The following is a 19265-nucleotide window of genomic DNA, read 5'->3' as shown; positions in this document are numbered from 1 at the left end:
AAGAAACACATCTATATAAAATAGAATTTCATATATTAGAAACATATACCTACATAAAACAGAATCTCATATAATAGAAACATATACCTACATAAAATATAATTTTATATATTAGAAACAGTAGAGTAGTTTCCTATATTAGAAACATATACATATATAAAATAGAATTTCATACAATAGAAACATGTACCTATATATAATAGAATTTGAAAGAATAGAAACATATATCTATATAAAATAGAATGTCATAGAATAGAAACATACAGTATAATTATATAAAATATAATTTCATAGGATTAAAAACTTAAAATCTATCTGAAATAAAACTTAATAGAATAGAAATGCAATGTAAAAGAATAAACTGTCCTTGAATAGAACAGAACATATTTGAACAGAATAGCAATAAAAAGCATCAAAGAAAAAAAAAAAGAAAAAGACAAAACTGCAGAAGTATGGAATACATAACAGAGCAGTACAAAATAGAATAAAATAGAATGAATGTTGCAATAATCTGAAATAAAAAAGAATATAACAGAATAGAATAATAATGCGATAATCTAAAATGTAGAATAGAATGGTCATGTCACAGTACAGAAAAAATAAAATGGGATACAAAAAAAACATTAAATTTTCAGCATTTAGCAGATGCTTTTATCGAAAGTGACTTCCAATTATGACTGAATACAGTTTGAGCAATTGAGGGATAAGGACCTTGCTCAGGAGCCCAACAGTGGTGGCGGTGAGGCTTGAACCGGCAACCTTATGATTACTAGTCCAGTATCTTAACCACTAAGCTACCACTGCCCTATTTAAAAAAAAAAATTGATGTACAAATAAAATTCGTCTGGATGGTCAGACACAATCCATGAACCTTTGAAGAGAATTTGAAGCTGCTGGAAAACAGGCGTCCACAGTCAAGCAGGGACAGGCTTGGTGTTTTTCTCAGCATTTTCTGCACTATTCTGATGAATTTCCTTTTAGTATGAAGTTACGGTTTTGGTTTCTGTTTTGATGTTTTGATGTAATTGAGTGGGTGCGAGTACATCAGGTCATGCCTATTTTCAAACGGGCAGAGAGAAGTCACCAGCTGTAGGGAGTCATAATAAATAATAAGGAAGTTAAAAACCATGCCTCAAAAATAAACTGCAGTACAGAGCTTTTTACACCACTGAGTTTCTAATCTAAGTTGCTGTATGTATACAGTCACGGCCAAAAGTTTTGAGACTTCAGTTTTCATTTTGGTGATTTAATTGTTATGAAGAGTGATCAGATGAATTGAAGTCATTTCTTGCCATGAAAATAAATTTAATCACAAAACCCCATCAATCCCACTGAGAATCTGTGGTCAGTCTGCAAAAAATGGGTGGACAAACAAAAACACAGACATTGTAATAAACTCCAAGCACTGATTAGGCAGGAATGGGTTGGCATCAGTTAGAATTTGGCCCAGGAGCTGATATCCAGCCTGCCAGGGTGAATTGCAGAAGTCTTGAAAAAGAAGGGTCAGCGCTAAATTTTGAGTCTTTACTTAAACTTGATGTATTGGTCAATAAAAGCTAAAAAAAAAAAAAAAAAAAAAAAGGGAAAAGGCGCCCAGGTGGCGCAGCAGGATATTCTGCTAGTACACCAGCGCTGAGATTCTGAACTCCTCGGTTCAAAACTCGCCGTTGCCACCGGTCCGCTGGGTGCCACCTAGCGGCCATAATTGGCAGTGTCTGCAGCAGACACGTTTCTGCTAGAGCAGGATGACCAGGCTGTGTGGGTGGGGTCTTTAAATGCTGTGTAAGGACCCTGATTGGCAGATAGAGAGGTGCCGGTGCAGAATGCATAGGTGAAAGTCGTGCGTGGGTTGGAGGAGGCGTGAGCAGCAATATACCCACCTCAACTGCAATCAGGGATCCCCAGCAGCAGAAGACAAATTGACTATGCTAAATTGGGAGAAAAATTGGAAAAAATTCATAAAACTTTATTGTACTTCAGTATACCAGAGAAACATCTGACAAAAAACTGAAGCAGAAATTTTCTCAAAACTTTTAACTACAACTGTATTATTGACCCAACAGACTTAAATTGGTGAAAGAGGTTTTATCCCAATCATGCAGTCAAAGAGAAAAAGAGGTTACAGGAATGATTAAAATCCCAAGACATGCGTTTACAATATAAGAACATGTCAACTTGTGACCTAAGCTGTAAGTTTTTGGGGCATTAGGACATGTACAGTACAGGTTTGTGAATTATTTTAGACGTCATTGTTGTTTCTGATGACGTCTGTTGTGCTTGAGGCTTGTCAAATAATTAAGTATCATTATTGCATTTATATAAGCTTAAAAACTTAGAGAAGAATGCATGAACAAGAATGTGAGTCATCATGGCAGTAGTAGCTGCAGGACACTCGCTTACTGCCAGTCGAAATGAAATCTGGAGATGAATAACTTGTATACTGACCTTAAAGCTACATTGTTTAGAATTTATCTTTTAATTGTTTGTTTACCTCTTGATCCAACGTCACATCCATGCACATGTACACAAACGCTACAGTGGCAGGAGCTTATTTATACTAGTTACAGTGCTAAGCTGGCAAACTCTTGATCTGTTTGTGACCGGGTATAGTTAAGGTGACCAGGTGAAGTGACAGATTAAAAAATATCTTACATTAAATTTCTTCTGGTGTAGCATTACCTGTTAAACTAGCTAGTGTAATAATGAGCAGGCATTGCTGTGTACAAGATTTGTGATGGTTTTAGATGATTATGAGGCCATGCTTCACTGTTAAATTACGTATTAAATCTTCCTCCAGTAGCAAATTAATGGTGTAGGTCGTTGGCTGTATATTTGTAGTCCCAGCAAAATTTTGTTTTCAGAAAACTGACAATGAAAGTTTTATAAATGTAGTTGTTTTAAGGTAGGTTTACGGCCACACAGCCCTGAGAAGGTCCAATCATGGCCGATCTCAAAAGCTAAGCAGGGTTGTACTCGAACAGTATCTGAATGGGTTCGCCCAATGAATTAGACCCACTGTGCTCTTGACCAGGATAAAGCGGTGCTAAAACAGACAGTGAATGAAGACATTAATGTTTTAAGGTAGCGAGCTCACATTGTACTTAGTGGCCACTGGTGTATGAATCATTTGTTTTAAGTCTTTTGCCATTGATGCCTTTAAAATGAGGCACTACAAGTGAGTCTTTATTTTGGCTCTGCTTTATTCCGCCTCAATTTAGTTGACTGATTTTTTTTCTTTGTGTCTACACCTGTGTTGAGTTTTACACCATTGTTCTGACCTGTTTGTCATTGTCCTCATTATTAGTTTTTAAATATGCATCGTTTTCATGTTTATACTGTCACCAAACTTTTTTATTTACTTTGCTTGTCTTGGTTTGGATCAGCTGTCCGTTTCTTAATAACATACAGTCCTCTCACTGACCTGTGCCTTCGAAAATTCTGAAAATAGCAAAATAATCATCCAGTTCCCTATTGCAGTTTCTATGCAGCTTGCACCCTTCCTATATTGTGGCCCGAGAAGAGCTTCAGTGTAGCCTAGTGGGTAAAGCTTTGGGTTATCAATTGGTTCAAATCCAGGCTCTGTTAAGCAGCCACTGTTGGGCCCTTGAGCAAGGTCCTTAATTTTGTCTGCTCCAGGGGCACTGTACAATGGCTAAACCTGTGTTCTGACCGTAGCTTTCAAACAAGCTGGGATATGCGAAAAAGGAATTTCATTGTATGTTACATGTGAACATATGTGCACTTGCTGGCCGCTACTTTTACAATTCGTATAGAATTTTTATAGAGAGCCATACTGAATATAGAAACTCACGTCGTGCCCTTATGTCAGTGCCTTGACCAGACAGCAGAAGTCACATTTTTGCAACGGCAAGACCAGAAACCCCATCTGACCTTTCCGTCCCTCAGGCAGGATCTTTTTTTTTTTCACTGCTCTAGAGGAGATCTGCATGAAGGAATGGGCCAAAAATAGCAGCTACAGTGTGTGCAAACCTGGTGAAGACTTACAGGAAACGTTTGACCTCTGTCATTGCCAACAAAGGTTATGTTACAAAGTATTGAGTTGAACTTTTGTTATTGACCAAATACTTATTTTCCACCATAATTTACAAATAAATTCTTTAAAAATCCTACAATGTGATTTCCTGGATTTTTTCTCATTTTGTCTCTCATAGTTGAAGTGTACCTATGATGAAAATTACAGACCTCTCTCATCTTTCTAAGTAGGAGAACTTGCACAATCAGTGACTGACGGAAATACTTTTTGGCCCCATTGTATAAAAATAGTGAATCTATTTCAGACTCCGTCCTCAGCTTATGAGTCCTTCCTTAAGTGGCGGTGTTAAGTCCTGTTATAACACCGCCATCACACACCCATAGTAGTGTAACTTGCTGGACTTTTTTCTGTTCTGGCCTTCTTATAGACTCGCTCAATAGTGATCATCTTTCAAAAATCCATTAGATTTGTGTATGCTAATATGTAAACACACACTTGTTATATGCGAATGTTTACTATAAAGAAATGCGAAATGATTGTAATGATCTCTGCTTCACAGCTATTAAAGAGAAGTACAACAACTGGACTGAGTTTCTGGTGAAGGAGCTCACAGGGTCACGGACAGCACCCGCTAACCTGCTTGAAGGGGTGAGTATACAAACCCACACAAACACAGTCTGGTTCGAAAGTTTACACACACTTGTACTGAACATGCACATCATGTCATGGCAGACTTTTCATGATGGAACCTTTAAAAAAGTTTTAATAAAGTTATTTTATTAGTTTATATTAGTTTTTTAATTTGATTGGTCAGACATATACATACAGCTGATCCAACTTTCCTTAGATTATTTCACTTCCAGCCACTTTTGACAGTCGTCAACAAACATTTTGTCAATAGAGTTTGTCAAAGTCAGGACTTCAGAAAGGCCATCTCAAACCTAGTAGTGCAAGTTCTCTTCTTTCTGCTTGTGAACTCAAATCCAAATAATACCACAAAACAAGAACTATAAAAGCTCTTTAGAAATCACTGGGTATTTTTTACTTATCTTCATCTTATCTTTTTCTTCTTTTTTGTTTCCCTCCTGTAGCCATTGAGGGGTAAGAACACGGTTGATCTGATTGTCCCTGGATTCGTGTTAGAGATTCGGGATGCTAGCGAGCCGTTTATCTACTGGGCGGCACGGGTGGAACGAAACGTCGGTGGACGCTTGTGCCTCAGCTACGTGGGACTCAAAGACCCCGTGCACTACATCTGGATTTTCTACCTTGACATAAGGCTCCGCCCACTGGGTTGGGCCAATGAGAACCAGCTCTCAATAAAACCGCCCAAAGGTAAGGACGTCATTCCTTTTAACAGGCTGTAAATACATGAGCCAAGTCTACAGTAAATAAAGTGATGTAATGTTGGGTAATAATGAGCCACACAACAGTCATCTGACAAATGACCCTCATGTGAGCATAATGACGGGTTGGTTTGGTGAAATTGACCAGAACCCAAACAGTTCGTGATTCTGTGTCACTGCAATCTGTGCTTTTGTTTGCTAATGCTGTAGCTCATCGCACAAGTTGTGTCTGGTACTGATGACTGATTTCAGGGGGCTGATCGGGCTGTTTTGGTAACATGTCTGAGGACCAGTAATACAGCACATTTATTTATTTAGTGCACTACACTTTTACATATAAACAAGATAAACACATTTATTGATTTCTGGAGTGAATTTAGAGTGAATCTAAAATACTTGCAGGTCTTTGGCAGGACGCTGTTGTGACTAAATACTAACCACAATGATTTCATGTCGTTCTGAGTCATCCGTGGTTTTTAAGGAACTTGCAGAAAATAAGTGGTGTTGAGAAAGTGGAACAGGGGGTCATTAGATCATAAAATGTGACTAACCCAGTAATCGTCACACAGTAACAAGTCTACTGTACATATGATGAATAACCGACGCTTTCCTTATTAGTAAGAGCAGAAAAAAACCCTAAAATCTGCAGTACAGGTACATTTAGAGCAGTGTAATGTAGAAATCAATCATTTCCTCTTCTACAAAACGCTTATTTGTGCCTTTCAACTGCCATAAAGTAACTATGCGCGTTAAACAGGAAACCAGTAGAAGCAAATAGCCTATACTAACAATACAGCTTAGTCCAACCAAACATGAGCACTGAATACACATTTACAAAGACTTACATACACTCTTAGGAGTCATATAGATGGATGGATGGATGGATGGATGGATGAATAGATAGATAGATAGATAGATAGATAGATAGATAGATAGATAGACAGACAGACAGACAGACAGACAGACAGACAGACAGACAGACACGTAAATATACACAGACACCCAGACAGATTGCAGGTCCCGATAGAGTCGCCATCCAGTCTAATGAAGCCTGAAAGCATTTGCCATGAAGAATGGGATAAACTGCCCAATTCCAAGTGTGCAAAACCTACAGAGACATATCCAAGAAGGCTTACATCTGTAATTATAGTTTTTGATTTGTAATTGATTTCCTAAAAACAAAAACCTTTTCAAATCATGTTTTCACTTTGTCATTATGGGTAATTAATGGTAGATCATAATCAAATCAACAACACAATAAAGATTCCACTGTACATCGACCAGGCATAGTGACAAGTGAAGTGAATAACACTGATTATCTCTTCATCACTGCACCTGTTAGTGGGGGGGGGGGGGGGGGGGGGGGGTATATTAGGCAGCAAGTGAACATTTTATCCTCAGAGTTGATGTTAGAAGCAGGAAAAATGAGCGAGCGTGAGGATTTGAGCGAGTTTGATGAGGGCCAAATTGTGATGGCTAGACGACTGGGTCAGAGCATCTCCAAAACTGCAGCTCTTGTGGGGTGTTCCCGGTCTGCAGTGGTCAGTATCTATCAAAAGTGGTCCAAGGAAGAAACAGTGGTAAACCGGCGACAGGGTCATGGGCGACCAAGGCTCATTGATGCACGTGGGGAGCGAAGGCTGGCCCGTGTTGTCTGATCCAACAGACGAGCTACTGTAGCTCAAACTGCTGAAGAAGTTAATGCTAGTTCTAAAAGAAAGGTGACAGAATACACAGAGCATCACAGTTTGTTGCTTGTGGGGCAGCAAAAGGGGGAACAACACAATATTAGGAAGGTGATCATAATGTTATGCTTAATCGATGTCTGTCACTGCTCTTGTTCTGTGACTGAATATTTTAACGTAGTTTTTTGTCTAAAATGCTTTTAGAATTTGACTCTTAGCTTTGTTCTGTTTTCTGAACACCTAATGAATCTCAAAAGTTGTTTAAATGTCCATGACTGTTTAAAGCCAGTGTGACACAGAATACGTGGTTGGGACCATTTGTACAAATTTTCTCTCAGCATAAAATAACAGTTTAAGTTTTCAACCTGACCTTGACAAGAGAGCACTGTTCAATACTGTCATCAGCTGAGGTCATATAAATACTAATATTAATATTAATAATAATAATAATAAAAACAATGATGGATGAACTAAATAATGATTGATAAATGAACTGATGAATGGATGATGGAAGAACTGATGAGTGAAGAATAAACTGATAAATGGATGATGGATGAATGAATGATGGATTCATGATGAATGATAGGGCAGTTGTAGCCTAGTGGTTAAGGTACTGGACTAGTAATCAAAAGGTCACTGGTTCAAGTCAGGATGCCACTGTCAGGATGCCACTGTTGGGCCCTTGAGCAAGGCCCTTAACCCTCAATTGCTTAGACAATGTACTGTCACAATACTGTAAGTTGCTTTGGATAAAAGCCTCTGCTAAATGCTGAAAATGTACATGTAAATGAATGAACTGATGAGTAGTTCTTATGTACTGTGCTGTTTTGTGTATTTCTGTAGAATTGCAGGATCTAAGAAGTGATGCTGAGTGGACAGAAGCTCTAGAGAAAGCCTCGTCTGAAGCTCTTCACTCTCCTCTTCCTTTGGAGGTCTTTAAGGTACCTGTGTGTGTGTGTGTGTGTGTGTGTGTGTGTGTGTGTGTGTGTGTGTGTATTTTTCAGTAATTGTTTATACTTTATTATTGGTCATTAATAAATTATTGGTCATTATTGCCCAACTTCACTGGTTACCCATCTCCAAACGTATTCAATACAAAGTCCTCATACTTACTTTCAAAGCACTTTATGGTCTTGGTCCAATATACTTACAAAACCTGATACATCGGTACACCCCCTCACGCTCTTTACGGTCTACTGATGCTGGTCTCCTGATTGTCCCCAGCTTCAGGCTCTCTACCATGGGTGGAAGATCCTTTTCTGTCTCTGCTCCCCTACTTTGGAATTCTCTCCCTCTTTCCCTGCGTTCTACTTCTTCTTTTACAGAATTCAAATCCCTACTCAAAACTCATCTATTTACCAAACATTTCTCTACTGTTTCATAAGCTTCATTAACTTATGTAAATCTACATTTATTATATTATTATTGTGTCCTATCATTTATGTATTCATGCGTCTCTCATGTGTCTGTCTCTAATATTGTATCTTGATGTATTTTTCTATTTTGTAAAGCGTCCTTGGGTATTGTGAAAGGCGCTATATAAGTCCAACTTATTATTATTAGAAATAAATTTTTTCCAGGTAATTCTTTTCTCATGTTTTGGCTGTGCTCCATTTTTAAATCACTCTGACCTGACAGTAACTCTCTGGAATATTTTAGTAACACACTAGCAACCACCTGAAATATTTTACAAACCATCTAGCTACACCCTAAAAACATTAGAAACCACCTGGTTATACACTAGAAACCACCTAAAATACTTACACAACAACTTATTCATTTATTAGGATTTTTAAAGTCATGTTTTACACTTTGGTTACGTTCATGACAGGAGAGGTAGTTACTGGTTACACAAGATTTATCAGTTCAAGTTTAATATCAAACACAGTCATGGACCAGTTTGTATCTCCAATTCACCTCACTTGCACGTCTTTGGACTGTGGAAGGAAACCGGAGCTCCTGGAGGAAACCCACACAGACACGGGGAGAACATGCAAACTCCACACAGAAAGGACCCGGACCGCCCCACCTTGGAATCGAACCCAGGACCTCAGTGCTACCTACTGAGCCACTGTGCCATAGCTACAACTTAAAATGATCAGAAACCCCATATAAACCACCTGGCAACACACTAGCAACCGTCTAAAATACCATAGTAACCACATCAGAGATATCGTAGCAAAAACAAACTTACAACTAACTAACAAACAAAAACACTGCAGATAAACATGCTTACACTTTCAGAAAGTAACATGAGGTGATGAATAAATTCATTTATTGCTTATTTGCCAGTTTTGAACTTGTCAGTAAGTAAATAAATTAGTAAGTGTAAATAAAGTAAATAAAAAGTGTGTGGGTGTTTGTGTGTGTGTGTGAGAGAGAGAGAGAGAGAGAGAGAGGTGTGTGTGTGTGTGTGTGTGTGTGTGTGTGTGTGTGTGTGTGTGTGTGTGTGTGTGTGTGTGTGTGTGTGAAAGAGAAAGCTTTCCCTTTTAGCATTACAGCACATACACTTGTACAGTTGTGTTATTTTTACTTATACTCTGTGTGTGTGTGTGTGTGTCAAAGATTACATCACATATACTTGTACAATTGTGTTATTTTTACTTATACTCTGTGTGTGTGTGTGTGTGTCAAAGATTACATCACATACACTTGTACAGTTGTGTTATTTTTACTTATACTCTGTGTGTGTGTGTGTGTGTCAAAGATTACATCACATATACTTGTACAATTGTGTTATTTTTACTTATACTCTGTGTGTGTGTGTGTGTCAAAGATTACATCACATATACTTGTACAATTGTGTTATTTTTACTTATACTCTGTGTGTGTGTGTGTGTGTGTGTGTCAAAGATTACATCACATACACTTGTACAGTTGTGTTATTTTTACTTATACTCTGTGTGTGTGTGTGTGTGTGTGTCAAAGATTACATCACATACACTTGTACAGTTGTGTTATTTTTACTTATACTCTGTGTGTGTGTGTGTGTCAAAGATTACATCACATACACTTGTACAGTTGTGTTATTTTTACTTATACTCTGTGTGTGTGTGTGTGTGTGTGTGTCAAAGATTACATCACATACAGTTGTACAGTTGTGTTATTTTTACTTATACTCTGTGTGTGTGTGTGTGTGTGTGTCAAAGATTACATCACATATACTTGTACAATTGTGTTATTTTTACTTATACTCTGTGTGTGTGTGTGTGTGTCAAAGATTACATCACATATACTTGTACAGTTGTGTTATTTTTACTTATACTCTGTGTGTGTGTGTGTGTGTGTGTGTGTTTCAGGATCACGCTGACTTGCGTAAACACTCCTTCAGAACGGGCATGAAGCTGGAGATGGTGTCACCAGAAGAACCCTTCCACATCTGCCCTGTGTCTGTTACCAAAGTGAGCTTCCTTCCACATGCACATACACCAAGAGGACACGCCACAATAACAACCACAATAACAACCATACCTAAAAGATTAATTCTACAATACAAAAAATGTATATACTCTCAAAGTTTTGTGGTTTATCAGGAGCCAAACTGCTGCCGCAATGTTGAACGTTTACACTATATGGCCAAAAGTATTTGGACACTTGACCATGAGCTTGAAGGAAGTCCTGTCTAAAAAAGTAGTATTCAAATACAGTGACCTGTATGTGATTATTTTAGCTAGAACAGCCACTCTCCTGAGAAGGCTTTTCACAGGACTTGTGGGAATTTGTGCCCATTTGGTCAAAAGCTGACAGCATTTGTATGTTGGTCAAGAAAGGTGGGGCTGAGGTCAGGACTCTGTGCAGGACACTGGAGTTTCTTTAAAATCAAGCTTTTCTTCATGTCTTTATAGAGCTTGCTCATGCTGGAACAGGGAAGGGCCTTCCCTAAACTGTTACTGCAAAGCTGGAAGCATAGAATGTCCGTTATATAATTGGTTTATTACAGCTGTTGGTAATTGTTGTGACTGAAGCACATGAATTTAATCATTAGGAGAGATGTCCGTATACTTTTGCCAAAAACTAGAGTTTTGCGTTGACTCCACCGTGTCTGTTTATCACGTGTAGGGATACGATGAGTACTACTTCCAGGTCACAGTGGATGATTTGAGTGCTGAAGCTCGACCCTGCTCAGTGTTGTGCCACGCCGATTCACCCGGCATCCTGCCCGTCCAGTGGTGCCTGAAGAATGGTGTAGAACTACAGAGACCCAGAGGTAATTCTAAATAATTCTACACTCTGGGTCTGTCTGAAAACTTAGTGATCTCTTCATATAGACACATTTGACATCATCCTACACTCCTGAGAAGAGGGCATGTCTAAATTCTTAGATTCATTGAAATGCTCCTACTGAGGCGCCTTAATTCTGAGTGATAATGTGACTAAATAACGAGGGAGCGTCCGACGCTTCATCAGCGCTGAAGGCAATCCCATTCAGTGCAGCACAACCAATGAAGTCCTTTTAAAATGGAAATACACTGATCAGCCAAAACATTAAAACCACCTCCTTGTTTCTACACTCACTGTCCATTTTATCAGCTCCACTTACCATATAGAAGCACTTTGTAGTTCTACAATTACTGACTGTAGTCCATCTGTTTCTCTACATCCTGCTTTCACCCTGTTTTTCAATGGTCAGGACCCCCACAGGACCACCACAGAGCAGGTATTATTTAGGTGGTGGCAGAGACACCGACATGGTGGTGGTGTGTTGTGCTGGTATGAGTGGATCAGACACAGCAGCGCTGCTGGAGTTTTTAAATACCGTGTCCACTCACTGTCCACTCTATTAGACACTCCTACCTAGTTGGTCCACCTTGTAGATGTAAAGTCAGAGACGATCACTCATCTATTGCTGCTGTTTGAGTTGGTCATCTTCTAGACCTTCATCGGTGGTCACGGGGCGCTGTTGGCAGTATGTTTTTAATTGGTGGACTATTCTCAGTCCAGCAGTGACAGTGAGGTATTTAAAAACTCCATCAGCGCTGCTGTGTCTGATCCACTCATACCAGCACAACACTCACTAACACACCACCACCATGTCAGTGTCACTGCAGTGCTGAGAAAGATCCACCACCTAAATAATACCTGCTCTGTGGTGGTCCTGTGGGGGTCCTGACCATTGAAGAACAGCATGATAGGGGGCTAACAAAGCATGCAGAGAAACAGATGGAGTACTGTCAGTAATTGTAGAACTACAAAGTGCTTCTATATGGTAAGTGGAGCTGATAACATGGACAGTGAGTGTAGAAACAAGGACAATTCGTCATGGACAGTTTAATCGTTTTAGACATTAGCTGGCATGCTAGCTGGTCATGCCTCCTCAGCCCATTCGTTTAAATGACCTGAGGCTAACTGTATTAGCTTAGTAGGCTAAAACTGCTGTGACGCAATCAGCATAATCTCTCTCTACATAGTGCGTCTAAATAATCTGCCTTATAGGTTCCATGTCTTATTAGAATCCTCTCTATTTAGACAGCTGATCAGGTAGGCATTAGGCAGCAAGGCAGCTCACTAGATTTCCAGACAGACCCTCTATTGGTCTTAATTTTCCTTTCTCTGTGGACTTGTGTTATAAACCGTTGTTGAGATGATCACATGACGAGTATCTTTAATTAAATCATTTCTGTTCACGTCTTTCAGGATTTCAGTCTCAGGATTTTGACTGGGCGGACTGTCTGAAGCACTCGGGTACAGAGGCCGCCCCGGATGCCTGTTTTCCTAACGTAAGACTTCTCTCTTACATTAGATCGCTCGTTTTAAATCTCAAAAGCTTCACATGATTAAAGTGGTCATTTAGAAGAACACATTACTGGCCATGAAAGACCACCAGTTTCCACCTGTGTTAAGTGACAATGGTTTTCCAAAGTACTCCCAAGCCCAATTAGCTTCATTCATATCTTTAGCAGGCAGGTTTTTATGCAGTGCTGGGGCTCAAACTAAATCCTTACTAAACATTCACAATCTTTTCTTAATATTATGTATTGTAGATGGTAAATGACCAAACTAACTGAGAATTGAGAATTTTGGCAATGTGGCAACCTGGCAGTGGTAAGGCTTGAACCAGCGACCTTTTGATTACTACTCCAGCATCTTAACCACTAGGCTACAACTGCCCTTCAACAAGTTCAACAAGTTTGGAACAAAAGGGTGAGCCACTGCCTATTTTTGGGGCAGTTGCACTTGTCAGTTCGCTTTCAGTGCCGGTCCCAAGCTTAGATAAAACAATGAGGGTTGCATCAGAAAGGGCATCCAGCGAAAAAACTGAATAATTATAATGATCCAAAGTGGTGACACCTTTTAAACATCTGTATATAACATAATATATAAAATTGTTAAATGCTGCTTTTTTACACCATATTCATATTTTTCTTGATAATGAAGTGATTGTTTGTGTGTGTGTGTGTGTGTGTGTGTGTGTGTGTGTGTGTGTGTGTGTGTGTTTGTACAGGCATCTCAGAGTCTGGATTTCTGCAAGGATACGTGGTTGGAAGCTGTGAACCCTCTCCAGCCAGCTGAGATTGGTGGTGCTCGCATCACTCAGGTTAAAGGTCGTCTCCTATGGCTCAGATTTGAAGGTAGGATGCTAAATGTGATGAGGAGTCAAGGTTACTATGGTGATGATGCTGCGTGTGCTAAAAAGTCGAGGTTCCTATGGTGATGATACTGCGTGTGATTGAGAGTTGAAGTTACTATGGTGATGCTGTATTCGAAGAAGAGTTGAGGTTACTATGATAATGATGCTGTATGTAATGAAGAGTTAAAGTTACTATGGTGATGATGCTGTATGTAAATAAGAGTTGAGGTTACTATGGTGATGATGCTGTATGTGATGAAGAGTCGAGGTTACTATGGTTATGATGCTGTAAATGATGAAGAGTTGAGGTTACTATAGTGGTAATACTGTGTGTGATGAAGAGTTGAGGTTACTAAGGTGATGATGCTGTATGTAATGAAGAGTCGAGGTTACTATGGTGATGATGCTGTATGTGATGAAGAGTCGAGGTTACTATGGTGATGATGCTGTATGTGATGAGTTGAAGTTACTATAGTGATGATGCTGTATGTGATGAAGAGTCGAGGTTCCTATGGTTATGATGCTGTATATGATGAAGAGTTGAGGTTACTATAGTGATAATACTGTATGTGATGAAGAGTCGAGGTTACTATGGTGATGATGCTGTATGTGATGAAGAGTCGAGGTTACTATAGTGATGATGCTGTATGTGATTGAGAGTTAAAGTTACCATGGTGATGATGCTGTATGTGATTGAGAGTTGAAGTTACCATGGTGATGATGCTGTGTGTGATCGAGAGTTGAAGTTACTATGGTGATGATGCTGTGTGTGATCGAGAGTTGAAGTTACTATGGTGATGATGCTGTGTGTGATCGAGAGTTGAAGTTACTATTACTGTGGTGATGATGCTGTATGTGATCAAGAGTTGAAGTTACTATTACTAAGGTGATGGTGCTGTATGTGATGAATAATCAAGGTTACTATGGGGATGATGCTGTATGTGATAAGGAGTTGAGGTTACTATGGTGATGTTGCTGTATGTATGTAATGAATATTCGAGATTACTATGGGGATGATGCTGTATGTTATAAAGAGTCGAGGTTACTACGGTGATGATGCTGTATGTGATGAATAATCGAGGTTACTATGGTGATGATGCTGTATGTGATGAATAATCGAGGTTACTATGGTGATGATGCTGTCTGTGATGAACAGTCGAGGTTACTATAGTGATGATGCTGTATGTGATGCTAAAGTTAATCTTCAGTCTCTTTCTTTCCCTCCTCAGGTCTGTTGAAGCCTCTGTCGGAGTGTATAGTGGATGTTGAGAGTATGGAAATCTTCCCTGTGGGCTGGTGTGAAGCTAACAGTTATCCACTGACGCCTTTACGCAAACCAGTGTGTAAGTAGTCAATGTAGTTAAATTGTTATTGCCAGTGCTTTCGGTCAGACGGGCATCTACACTAGCCAAAAGTATTTGTATGTCTATCCATGAGCTTGTTGGACGTCCCATTTTAAAAAACTTCTGTGTGATCATTTCAGCTACAACAACAGCCACATCTTTGAAGTATGTCTGTGGGAATTTGTGCCCATTCAGTGGAAAGAGCATTTGTATGACTGGGCACTCATGTTGGTCAAAAAAGCCTCAGTCGATGTTCCAGTTAATTTCAAAGCTGCTGAGTGGTGCTGAGGTCAGTGTCAGGGTAAAACATGTAGGCATAATGACTCTCGTTATGGTTCACTAAAGTCCCAGGCTTTTTTTTTTCCTCCAGATTTAGCACACTCAATTTTGTCTTCCGCTGCTGAGAGATGCCAGATTGCATCCGAGGAGAGCACGTCACTGTACACGCCTCTTCCGACACGTGTACAGCCCTCCTCTTCTCCCCCCTGCATTCTGCACAGGCGTCTCTTCTGCCAATCAGGGTCCTTACACAGCGTATGAAGATCCCACCCACACATAGTCCGGCCCCCACCCTGCAGATACGGTGGCCGATTAGTATCTGCTGCAGGCACTGCCAATTATTCCTGGTAGATGGCGCCCAGCCGACCAGAGGCAACACCGAGTTTCGAACCGAGGAGTTCAGAAACTCGGTGCTGGTGTGCATACGCAATATCTCCGCTGCGCCACCTGGGCAAGAAAAGGCTTTTTTAAGGAAACCCATCTGTCATGATCATTAAAATTTGGTTAATTGGAAATTTGTTTCCCTCAATAAATCAAATGATCATTTTAAAGCTGTAATTTGTGTTAACTAAAGTTGTCTTTGTTTTAAATTAAGAGGTTAGGGCTCTGTGCAGGACACTGAGGTTTTTTAAACTGAGCTTTTATTTGGTCTGTTGGTCCTGGATTCTGTAAAGTTGCTTTGAGACAATGTCCATTGTAAAAAGCGCTATATAAATAAATGTGACTTGACTTGCCTTCTTCATGTCTTTATATAGCTTGCTTTGTACACAGGAGCACAGTCATGTTGGAACAGAAAAGGACCTTCCCTAAAGTGTTGCTGCAATGTTGGAAGCATATCATTTTCTTTATATAATTAATTTATCACAACTGTTAGTAACTGTTGTGACTGAAACACGATTTCAGTAATTAGAAGGGGCGTCGCAATGCTGTCCATATAGTGTATAAACATTTAACCACAAGCCCATTTTAATTAATTTATTTTTTATTTATTTATCTTTACCGAGTGTGCCAGTAATTTTGGAGCGATACACCTGTACACCTGTGCTGTTCTGTAATGAGCGTGTAATAAATTTTGTGTATTTTTTCAGGTCACTCTCAGAAGAAGATAGCTGTGGTGCAGCCAGAGAAACAGTAAGTCAGTCATCCAGAAATACTGAGCTTGTTTAAAGTCTTTGCTTACATTTCTGTCCAAATATTTTAGACACTTTTCTTCTCAGTGCTCACATGTGAGGTGTTTTAGTATTAATAGCGTTGTGACATCATCGTACGCCTGTTGTTGGAGAGCAGAGTCGGTCCAGACTCAACAGCGTTCTGGCTCATTTCCTCTCTCGTCCACCGCTGGTGTTTAGAGCGTCTGCATCTTCACAGGATGGAGATGAATGATCTGCTGTGGCTGAATAAAACCCAGCTGTACACTTTCATTTACATTTACTCTACATGACCATGGACATCTGACACCTGATTATCATTATTTGGAGTTGGTCCTTTTTATGCTGCAATAACAACCTTCAATCTTCAGGATGTTTCTTTTACATTTAAATTTTTTAACATGGCTGCAGGAGTTTACATCCATGGATTTATGTGATCCATTGTGATGATAGGCGATGATAAAGGTTTTCTGATGGGGTTGAGGTGATTCCAGCTTCTTCAAACCAAGCTCAATAGATCTTGCTTTTAGCATGGGTGTGTTGTTACTATTTGCACTTACTATTTTGTATATATTTTACTGTTTTATTGCTTTTTATTTTTGTAAAACTGTAACTAATGCCTAGTTCACACTACACGATTTTTGCCCTGATTTTCGCTCACCGACTGGTCGCCGCTAGATGTGGCAGCTCGGGAGCAACTCGGCGTTCGCTCTGCGAGCGCTTGCAGACTGAAGTAAAATGTCTAGTTATCTGGATCAGTCAGCTGACTGGCAGCGTGTGCGGTGTCGAACTACAGCCAATGAGAACGCAAGATACGGGGTTTGGAAACCCAGGGTAGGAGTGTAAAAACGTGGGACAGGGGTGTAGTGTGAACTTGGCATAAGCTTTGGCAATACGAATGTTGATAGATATTTAATAGATAGACAGATAAAGTTTATTTTATACACATTTAGTCTGATCACCATATTCTTTACTTTACAGGTCGGTTCCTTTACCCATGGACAGTGGGCTTCTTGACCTTTGCCAGCCAGCCTCCATAAACTCAGGTGGTTTTCTAGTTCATGTTTTGAAATGAAACGACATTTCTCCACAAGCAGGGTGCAACATAGAACACAAGTGCTAAACACCACAATACACACAGGACAGATAAACAACAGTATAATAAATATGAAGACCTACAGTAAATACAAAAGACATTGTCTAGTCTAAAAGTAATTGACGGGGCGGGTAGTGTTGGCCAGTACATGGTACTGAATAAATAATAAGTAAGGTAAAAATCATATTTTGATATACAATTAACATTGTAAGGTTTATGTAGCAGCAGAGATATTAAAGAATAATGTGCATAATGTGTTTTTATTATTTATTTATTTACTTTTATTTGCTTTTTTACAGCATCTGTGAATGGAAAGTACGGCTGTCCGCGGATCTTTATAAATCACCGCTGTTTTTCTGGTCCGTACCTCAACAAGGGAAGAATTTCCGAGTTACCACAGGCTGTGGGGCCTGGCAAGTGCACAGTCGTTCTTAAAGAGGTAAATAATCTGTACTATGGTACTGTGGTTGGGAGAAAGAACCTGTAAAACCAATATTCTAGTATTTACAGAGGATCTATACAGCAGGTGGACAGAATGTCGGAAACCTGTAATAATGCAATGTTGGTAGAAAAGTCGTCTTTGCTTTCAGAATCCTTTGAATTGCTGTGTAACAAGTCCTGAATAATTTAACACACTCACTGCACGATAATGCACAGTGTCCTATAGAATCAGACATGAGTTTTTAAATATTTGTTTTAAACAACAGGTAAAAATCTTACAATGCCACTAAATTATCTCAGTGTAAACCCAGCTTTTGTAAACAAGGTCTAAAGGCATTTCCCTCAAGTGTAAGTCTAAGGTTTATTTTTGTAACAGCTTTTTCTGTTATTTTGTTCACCCCCTGTATACACCCTCATATACAGTGGTGTATAGTAACGAAGTAATAATACTTCGTTACAGTACTTAAGTAGTTTTTTTGGAGTATCTGTACTTTACTGGAGTATAAAAAATGTCGGCAAGTTTTACTTTTACTTCACTACATTTCCTAAAGAAAATGTATACTTTTACTCCGATACATTTGCCGTAACAAATTAACAAACTATTTAACAAATTATTTCTTACATACATATAAGTAAGAAATTGTGTTTTCTTAAAATAATTAAACAAAAATTTTTGACTTTAACAAATTTTAACCAGGGAATAAATGCTGCCCAGATAATTTAAATACAGCTTATTTTTACCCAAGTATTTCGATTTAAACAAATAGTTGAGCACTGCAGACCATTAAAGGGCTAAAGTGCCACACGTTTTGTTAAACTCTCTTGAGTTTTGCTTCAAATTAATTCTGCCAGAATTCAGTGGTTATAGGTTGTTGAGATATATCTATGACTTAAATGTACTACCAAAATCAAAAGAAATGGGACAGTATAGAATATGCTAATAAAAAAGGCGCAGTGTTTCTTACATTTATATTGATCCAAAATATTTCATGTTTTGTCTGGTCAAGTTTATTTAAATTCTTAACATACACATACATGCATTTTAAGCCTACAACACATTCTAAAAAAGTTGGAACAGGGCAATTTAGGGCTAGTAATGAGGTAAAAATACCGTGATATCAAATAGGTAATGTCAACAGCTGATTATAATCATGAATTGGCACAAATCATGTTCAGATGGGAGCAAGAAAACAGGGTAGGCTCCACTGTTAAGGTGGTTTACAGGCTTAAAAGAACAATCTTCATATTTTTCAAAATTCTGACCGCTTCCGTTTATACTAACAGAATTTACTTGTACTTCTACTTTTAATACTTAAGTACATTTAATATATATATATAAAAAAAAAACTTTTGATACTTAAGTAC

At 38.9% G+C, this 19265-nt stretch overlaps 1 protein-coding gene across 1 annotated transcript in view; it reads left to right on the top strand.

The window, feature by feature from the left end:
* Positions 1-19265, top strand: part of sfmbt2 (Scm like with four mbt domains 2) — a 61415-nt gene that overhangs the window by 33350 nt on the left and 8800 nt on the right. The window contains exons 6-16 of the mRNA XM_062996720.1: positions 4554-4642; positions 5086-5329; positions 7869-7966; positions 10325-10426; positions 11085-11232; positions 12660-12742; positions 13468-13594; positions 14823-14936; positions 16304-16346; positions 17345-17409; positions 17759-17898. Of these exons, the coding sequence (XP_062852790.1) occupies positions 4554-4642; positions 5086-5329; positions 7869-7966; positions 10325-10426; positions 11085-11232; positions 12660-12742; positions 13468-13594; positions 14823-14936; positions 16304-16346; positions 17345-17409; positions 17759-17898 (1253 nt within the window). The remainder of the gene's footprint in view (positions 1-4553; positions 4643-5085; positions 5330-7868; positions 7967-10324; positions 10427-11084; positions 11233-12659; positions 12743-13467; positions 13595-14822; positions 14937-16303; positions 16347-17344; positions 17410-17758; positions 17899-19265) is intronic.

This window comes from Trichomycterus rosablanca, chromosome 1 (genome assembly GCF_030014385.1).
Source record: "Trichomycterus rosablanca isolate fTriRos1 chromosome 1, fTriRos1.hap1, whole genome shotgun sequence".
Lineage (NCBI taxonomy): Eukaryota > Metazoa > Chordata > Actinopteri > Siluriformes > Trichomycteridae > Trichomycterus > Trichomycterus rosablanca.
This window is presented reverse-complemented; position numbering and strand designations above follow the sequence as displayed.